General features: G+C 44.9%; 1 protein-coding gene across 1 annotated transcript; it reads left to right on the forward strand.

The window, feature by feature from the left end:
- Positions 1–9211, forward strand: LOC120794576 (forkhead box protein K2-like). Its single transcript, XM_040135758.1, has 9 exons — positions 1–474; positions 1918–2112; positions 2261–2402; positions 2808–2954; positions 4077–4270; positions 4399–4601; positions 4876–5133; positions 5247–5444; positions 7661–9211. Exons 1-9 carry the CDS (start codon positions 179–181, stop codon positions 7879–7881), a joined length of 1854 nt encoding a protein of 617 aa, XP_039991692.1. The 5' UTR covers positions 1–178; the 3' UTR covers positions 7882–9211.
- Positions 9212–9292: the final 81 nt, after the last annotated feature.

Genomic DNA, 9292 nt, shown 5'->3' on the forward strand with positions numbered 1-9292 from the left:
GGTGGGTCGGAGCCGCTGTGTCCCCGGTCTGGCACGTTCCTAGCCAAATTCTCCACGGTGTAAAATTGGATCCCCCCTTTTTCACAAAGCCAAATATATCCCTTCGCCAATTCCCTGCAACCGCTTATACGATTGCGCTTAACACACATCTCCAAATCTCCACCAGATACCTCAGAAGATGGCGGTGGTAAGCGGGATGTCGGGGTCGGCGGTAGCCCGGCTAGAGGGCCGAGAATTCGAGTATCTGATGAAGAAAAAGTCGGTGACCATCGGCCGGAACTCCTCGCAGGGCTCGGTGGACGTCAGTATGGGACACTCCAGCTTCATCTCTCGGCGGCACCTCGAAATATTCACCGCGGGGGAGGACGGCACGGGCACGGGGGAATTCTACCTCCGATGCCTAGGAAAAAACGGGGTGTTTGTTGATGGGGTGTTCCAGAGAAGAGGGGCTCCACCTCTCCAGCTTCCACGAATGTGAGACCGATACGACCAGCTTGCTTTAACCGGGGGGAAAAAAAACATTGGCGGATTTGTGGGTTCATGTGTTGTTATTGTTTTGTTGTCCTGCAGCGGTGTTGCACGTGTTGTGTCAAGCAGCACCGAGCGTGATACGTGGGGCTCGCTCGTGTGGCCATAACGTCACGTTAGCGCTCCTGGCCAAATGTGCTAATGTAATCATGCTGTTGCTCGTTGCCAAAACACAAGAACACGTTCAACTTTATTGGCGACCTGGTTTTAATCGTTTTGGGTATCGCGGTTTATTCGTCGCACGTATAGTCCGCCGAGCACAAGCCAGTGACACATCAGTCATGCTTTAGCTAAGAAGTAGTTCGCTGTTGCCTACTATTCCCCATGTTGCGTTATGCGGAAGCTAGCTTTTTACATATAAATGATAAGTTCTTTATTATTATTATTATTATTAATATTATTACTATTAATATGTGTTTGATATATGCCGAATTGCAGAGTGGACCGTAATGATTCAAACGGCCTCAATATGTGTTCTCCACTGTTTTATATTTGTGGATAACTAAATAATTAACGTGGAAAATGCCCGAATTGTAAAAGAGTTTGGGTTAAGGTGCTCTCAGAATCGGAGAACTTCTTGTGTTCGGGGCCCAACCGCTGCCGTCCCCACCGAACATGCTAGCAGCACGGGCAAAGAGTTGCACTTGGGCTTGCATAGGTAGTGTTTCCGACCCGTTACAGCGCAGGCTGCGGTGGGGTTTGCGTGCTTAGGGGACTGGCGATGAATTGTTGCCATATAACTGGTACCAACAGAAGATTCCCGTTACAGCGCCAGCTACGAGGCTAAGGTTAGTGCTGTTGTCAGTTACATCTGGCTCAATGTCAACTTGGCCTCATTTCACCCGTCGGTGTGTTTACACTGTCCAGCTTGTTTGTCAAATCTCGTTTTCTTTCTCGAGCGGGTTTTTTGTGGTAACCCCACATTTTAACATTTAAACTTCCTAAATGTTCAGGCTGGATATGTTAAGTTCTCACTACTCCATAGTAGTAATTCGTCTTAAGGTGGCAGCAGCTGGTCCAAATATACCCCATTAATAATAAATTAGACATGTTAGACATGATCTGTTATATAATAGTCATGGTGGACGTCCATATTTAAACTGTGTGAGGCTGAAGCTCAGTGCTCCTCTCTGGGCTTCAGTTAGACCTCGGCTTACTTGTTGCCAGGCAGGAGGCTTGTCTGTACAATAACACTGTACGACGCTTTGCTTCTCCCACTTATTGTGTTGATATTCAAATGTAGACAAATATACGTATTAACAGAGACAAATGCAGACGAATGCACTATAATTTAAATGGACGTTTCGACACTTAGCACACACACACTAATACGTTTTTTTTTTGTTTGTTTGTTTGTTTTTTTTGTCTGTGCTTGTCTTTCGCTCTCAGGTGTTGTTTCCGGTTCCCAAGCACAAGTATAAAGATTACGTTCACAGCCCTGTCCAGTGATAAGAAGGAGCCAAGGAACGTGCCGGAATCACCGGTCAAGCCCGTCCAGCCCCAAATTTCCCCACTGACCATTAACATTCCTGACAACATCGCCCACCTCATGAGCCCGTTGCCATCGCCTACCGGCACCATCAGGTGAGAGTGGGCCTAGTCGGTTTATCCGCAACACTCAAAGCAGGGACGGTGGTGTCTGAATTTTGCGATTTCATTGGTCGTCTCCTCAGTTTCCCAGATATCAGTTTTTTGAGCAATCTTTACAGATGTGTCGTCGTCAATTTCACAGTGCTGCAAACTCCTGTCCATCAAGTCCACGGGGCGCGGGACTCTCAAGCTACAGGACAGGCCGCGTTCTGGCTGCTGACCTCATAGGAGACAACTCCCAATCAGAAAACGACAAGGAGGCCTCAGGTGAAGACAGCCCCAAGGTGAGATTAAGACAGTCCTGGGCCAAATGATAGCTGGGTGAAATAGGGGTGAATACTGTTAGTAGGTCTTGCTTGATTCGAACGGCATTCAAGGCGATCAGTTCAAGAAGTTGCATGATGAAGGCAGCAGACTTCAGAGAGATCTCGATGGATTTTTCAGCACTGTGAACATCCTCGGCTACTCACTGAAGTCTAAGAATTGCATAACAGTCACGAGAAACATAGACTTTGGAGTACACGGCCTGGGTGAACTTAACTGAGTCTGAGTCTCTGTGTGTTTGTACGCGCCTGCGAACAAACCAGGGAGAGAGAAAACGTGACTTGAGCGTTGCCGTGAGCATGTCATTAACAAAACATCCTTGCTCCCAGTCGCACATGAATGTAACTTTCTTTCATCTTTGACAGGATGACTCCAAACCTCCATATTCATATGCACAACTAATAGTCCAAGCTATCACCATGGCCCCGGATAAACAGCTAACGCTGAATGGAATATACACCCACATCACCAAGAACTATCCCTACTACAGAACAGCTGATAAAGGCTGGCAGGTCAGTGTCTTCCCCATTTGGTGCCACTGTATATACATGTGTCTCTGGTTGAAGGGTTCTGCATATGCAGTTCAGTTCCCCTCTCATTCGGGGCAGTAGGATCATTTGTCAGTCCAGTCATAAAACATTGTAAAGGTAAAGGTTGGAAATGCAAAAGGGTGTAGCATGTACTGGTGCAATGATTAATCAGTTACTCAAATGCCATTGAAAACTTTAAATGATTGACGAATTGCTCAAGCAAAAAAAATGCTAAACGTTTGCTGGTTCCGGCTTCTACCAGTATGAGGCTTCTTCTGCCTTTCTTTGTTTTTCTGCTGTTGTAAATCGAGTACCTGTGGGTCTTGGGAGGAGCTTGAAAATGTTGGCGCGGGTTCAGGCATCTTTCATCAGTCAAACATGCATTGAGTAGACCCACATCATGAAACAGTCGTCGGAATATCAGTAACCAGAGCACGGCTCAACGGCTGCTCATCGTAAACCCTGATCTTGAGCTAAGGCTGGTCCTCAAAGGTCTGAGCCACATCCATACTACACAGTAGGTCTAACCAGGTCATTAGTGTGTATAGTGTGTTTACAGTGGAAGACTGCTAAAAAAGTTTACTCAAAACAGTCGGGTGTACTAAAAACTGTTTTTGTGTGTGCTGTTGATGTGAACGTCTCTCCCGCAGTACAATGCACCAAGAAAATGGAGGATCTGCTCATAGATGAAAAAACTGATTTGAAATCCCCAGAAAACAAAAAAAAATAACATTGACGTCCAACAGTCCAAATGTTATATAATTTTATGTCAGTATAAAACAGTTAAGTTATTGATTTCTTTTAAAACGAACTGTATGCTGCAAAGATTAGTATATAGTACACATTGTATAAAGTTAGTATGTAGTATGGAACTGGAACAAATAAACAGATTTTTCTTCCTTTACAAGCAGAGCGCATGAAGCAGAAAATACTGGAAAACAGTCTGCTTGTCACTTGAAGTCTAGCTGCTCTGTACACCAGACCAAAAAGAGCCTGTGCAACAACGTGGGGATATTCTGGCACTGTACAGCCCGAGTGCTGCGACACTCATCAGAACAAAGACCCGTGTAGTTTATGTCTGTCTTGCATTTGTTGCTGTCTCAGAACTCGATCCGCCACAACCTGTCCCTGAACCGGTACTTCATCAAAGTGGCCCGCTCTCAGGAAGAGCCGGGCAAAGGCTCATTCTGGCGGATCGACCCCGCCTCCGAGGGCAAGCTGATAGAACAGGCCTTCAGGAAGCGCAGGCCCAGGGGGGTGCCTTGCTTCAGGACCCCTGTGGGACCTCTTTCCTCCAGGTAAACAACATTTGAATCTACATATGACTGCTACTTTAAAAACACGTTTGCAGTCTTGCAACTTGTACATTTAAGTGGTAGGTTTTGTGTGGCAGTGACCACCCCATGTTTCTTTTCCTCCCCCCCAGGAGTGCTCCAGCTTCTCCTAACCACACAGGAGCACTGTCTGCCCACTCCAGTGGGGTCCAGACCCCGGACAGCCTGTCCAGAGAGGGGTCCCCAGTCCCCATGGAGCCAGAGCCAACCCCTCCAACAGCCCCCGCCCAGACCGCTACAGTCCAGCCCAAACTCGCTGTCATCCAGGAGGCCCGCTTTGCACAGAACTCTCCTGGTAAAACAGTGCATTCTTCAAGTCTTTGTCCATCTCACCGAACCATTTACCAGATATCACGGGCAAAGGGATGATACGTATGTAAAAAGATAAAGTGACGTATTTGTCAACTTTCAGTGGTTAAAACGGTAAAAATGAAAATTAAAAAAATTTTGTCGACAATGCTAATGACCGTGCTCTAAGTTTTCAACATTTTGGTGATGGTATAGTGTTTTTATTTATTTTTATTTACAGTTGTGAATGATAGTTACCTTTACCCCCTGCCCTCCGATAGGCTCCCCGCTCAACAACCAGCCAGTATTGATTGCCGTGCAGCGCCAGATGCCTCAAACGACCATGAAGCCTGTGACCTACGCCATGGCAACGCCAGCCATCGTGACGACGACAGTTAGCCCCGCCCCCGTCATGCAGACGGTGCACGTCGTCCACCAGATCCCAGCAGTCACCATGGCAACTGTTGGCGGACAGGCTGCTGCTACAGTGAGCCAAGAACCTCAGGAGAACGGAGGGGGAGAGCACCAAGAGATCAAAGGTGTGACCAGATTCATGTTGCTGTCGTGTCGCATTCTACGTCAGTCGAAGCATAATCTCGTGACCGCGTGTGCGCGCGGAGGTTTCACAGGAGTGTCTTTTCTCCCTGTGCAGTGAAAGTGGAGCCGGTGCCGTCCATCACAGCCTCGTCTATAGGTGGAGTCAGTCGTATCATCCAGAGCTCTCAGGCTGCTCCCCTGACAACAGTTACCATTGTGCAACAAGCCCCGCTCGGCCAGCACCAGCTCCCAATAAAGGCCATCACACAAAATGGGACGCACCTGGTCCCCATCAGTACTGCTGCGAGCACAGGTGTGTCTCTCTCACACACACACACGCGCGCGTTCACACACTACTAAAGACTTAAGTATGCTTATGCATTTGCATTTACAATTATATACTTGTGTAGTGCTCAGACAGTTGCATAGGTGTCTGCTAACACACCAGTGGAGGCCCATATAAAAAATCTATCCTGAGGTCCTCTCCCCTCCCAGAAGCCAGCTGTCTTACAGAGCAATTAAAGGTGCCCCGTGGAGTTCTTGTGAACATGTTAAAGTTTTAATTCAGTGTTTTTTACCAAAACACAATGTGTGTATCCCTGAGGTCTATCGAAAGTGTCGAATGCGATTCCTTCCGGATTAAAACGCGCCGCACAACTCTGCTCCAGTACACCGTGCTTTATTCACCGAATGTCTTCACCCATCTTGCCTTCATCAGGGGGGTGCCCGAGACTGTTTCCAGTGTCCTCATGTACAGTATATCGATCTGTCATGTGACCTGTGTGTTACCATAGATACCATGTGTGCAAAACAGCTGAAACTGTTTAGTGAATAAGAGAAGAGTTGTAGGAGTTGTAAGAGAAAAGTTCCATAGAGTACCTTTACACTTCAGCACCACAAAGACTATGAGAACTTGAATACTGAATTTTATTTACAAAGAGTCTGGTTACATTTTATTGGTTGTTGTATTGATTATTTTAATTACTAGAGATTCAGACGATTTCTTGATCGTAGAGATCAGATGAGAGTAAATTCCGACTGGGAGAGGATGAACTAGAAAAATGCCCTTAGTAAAGCTCAGACCTCCGCCGAGGCCAATGTCGAAGAACATGCCCCAGACTTCTGGATCTGGCCCAAAAGTGAACTGGTTCCTCCCTGGCCCATGCCCCATCCCTGCAACAAGTTCGGTGCAAATCACTTCAGTACTTTTTGCATAATCCTGCTGAGAAATAAACCAACCAACCGAGAAACAGACGTGGTTGATTACAGAACCTCCTTGGCGGAGGTAATAATGTTGGTAAGTCAGTGAGTTCAGTAACATCTGACCCTATTCTGTAAAAAAAAAAAAAAAAAAACAAGTAAAATCTGCTTATTTGAGTTTTGAAAATGAATTGTCACCTGCATCCAGCTTGTTTTGCTGGACAAAATTGAACATTTCAGTAAAATGTACAGGAAACTTGCCGGTTGCAATCTAAACATGCAAAAATGTCCCGTGTACACATCAGCAGTCAACACACACTCGCAGCACAATGATTTAAACGTATTTATGAACGGGTAACCGACAACAATACGGTCCAGCCTGTTCTCATACCAGCGCTAATTGCTCCTCTTGCACTGGACGCTGTAGTGTCCGGTGTCCTAACAGACTAATGGACTTAGCCTGTACGTGCTGGCATGAGGATCTGTGTCCTGCGCCCATTCCACTGAATGTGCACGAGGCAACCGCTGGCAAATGCGAGGCTTTAGGCTTTCATTCTTGTGAAGTGTGTGTTTTGTAGCAGCACGTTTCAGCCTCAAGTCATACGAGGAGTTCTAGTTATTATTTTGGAAGTTAATAAATCGTAGTCCAGCCAGTGTACTGTAAGTGGCGTACAACAGAGGTTAAAGATCCTTATGTAAACACAGCCATAAACTGTAAGAAGTGATTTTCAAAAGGCACAGAGCCAAAGTTGAAATGGAAAAGGATACAGAAGTGCTACAGATGTTGCGCTGATTATTCATATTTAATAAAAGGAGACAGGCACAGATAAGCACGGTAAAATAGATTCATATTAAATACGCCTATTCTACTGGTGATTTACAAATTGAATAAAATAGAATAGCAACATTAATTTTTTACATAGGCTTTTTTCGCAACTAACAATTATTTTCATTAACTGTTAATGTGCCCATTATTTTCTCAACTTGGGGTTTTGTCTGTGAAAGAACCAAAAAATCCTGCACACTGTAGACCACTCGTACTCTTTGTCCACAATGTTTGGTCAACATCTTGGGTATTTGTGACATTTAGATCTGACTTTCATCTGTGATTTAATTTATGAAATTGACTGTGTGTGACGGAAAAGAAAGAGAGCATCAAATACTGACACTGGAGATCCTTGAAGCTTTTAGTGCTTTAGTCATTCTGCATTTCTCGGTGCTCATAAAGTGAGCATCGTGACACATTTCAGACTCCATACAGGAGTACCTGCGTCTGCCAGAGCGGGCATAACACCTCATTTTTAATACATCCTGTCTTCTTCCTTCCAGCCGTCGCGAACCCCCTCCACCTCTTGGCGACCCACGCCTCGGCCTCCGCGTCCCTCCCTACCAAGAGGCAGAATGGAGAACTGCAAGACCAGCCCGAATCAAAGAGAGTGAAAACAGAGGAGAGCGAGGAGGGTGAAGCAGCAGCAGCAGCCGCCAACAACAATGGCACCACGGACAGAGCTGGGGAAGGAGGGGTCAGTGAGCAGGTCGGCGACAAGTAGCCTCCCCCTGATCTGCGACCTGACCCCTGCTCTCCTGTACGCATTGAGCCTCACACCCTCCATACTCTCACCCCCTCCATCCCACCTGGTTATCATCTACTTCAAGGTGCCAAAATAGAGAAGAGACGTGGAAACACTGCAGAATGTGCAAAACCTCCTCCTCAATCCCCCCAACTCTTCCTCTTCCATATATTTAAGACCACGAAATATGATGCAAAAACTAGAGACCAAATTGAAAGTGGAAGCAAAGAAGAGTTGCTGATGACTGTGAAACCCTGAAGTTTGAGACCCAGATGGCAAGAAGGTGCCCAGAAAAAGAAAAAAACAGATTTAAGAATCCAGATTTTCCAGATTGAAAAAAAAATGACTTATTGGACGAGCGAGGAGTCCTGACCCTCCCCGAAGACGGAGAGGAGCCTAGTCCTGGTAGCATTACAGACAAGCGCTTAACTGTGTGTCGGATAGAAAAGGCAACCAAGTGAAATCACCCGTAGTGTATTCCGCAAAGGGAAGTGTGTGTACGTACGTGTGGACATTCCCATCTTCGGCAGCTAGCCTCCATGTCAACCTACCTAACCCAGTCGTGAGTAGATATGCAGTATTCCGTTGTACAAGTGTATCTGTGGATCTTTGAGTGTTTCTCCGTTTCCCAAGGCACAGATACTATCTAGTAATAATTAAGATAACTAAAAGCTATAAGTGGGGTCTTTCAGAACATTTAAACATCAGAACATGATATTTTGGGAATCCTTTTTTTTTTTGGTTTTGTTTTGTTTTGTTTTGTATGTGGACTCTTTGTTCAGTGAAATGAATGTAGTCTCCTTTTTTCCTTTTAAAGAAAACACTATCTATGGAGTGGATGTTCTTTTTTTTTTTCTGCTCATTCATGCAAATGAAATTTCTTTATCACTGTACATCTACAGATTTTTTTCATATTTTACAAATATCCTATGAGATAAAAAGTATATTCCCATGCGTATTTGACCATATGCTTCATCGAGCTTGCATGTTACGGATCTAGAGACAATGTACTTGAGCAGATTTAACTGAATATGGAACTGAAGAAAATTTAGACTGAATCTACGCTATATGATTCTGACCAGTGCTGCACTTAACCCTCTTAGTTTTTTTTTTTTTCTTTTCTTTTTGTATTTTTATTTGCTCTGAGTTTTTTTTTCCCTGTCATCATTGGCTGTTTGTTACCTTTGTGTTGAAGTTGGCAGTCTCTTTGCTTGATTATTTTATTCTGTTCAGGCTACTAAAAAGTCTATTCAGATTGTATTCTATGTTACACGAGGAAAAACAAGTGATAGGTGTTTGTTCTGCTTCAGTGGGTAAATGCTTTTTTTTTTTTTTTTTTTTTTTTTTTTTTTATATATATAAATTTATTTAAAACACATAACCACTTGGT

This window comes from Xiphias gladius, chromosome 9 (genome assembly GCF_016859285.1).
Source record: "Xiphias gladius isolate SHS-SW01 ecotype Sanya breed wild chromosome 9, ASM1685928v1, whole genome shotgun sequence".
Lineage (NCBI taxonomy): Eukaryota > Metazoa > Chordata > Actinopteri > Istiophoriformes > Xiphiidae > Xiphias > Xiphias gladius.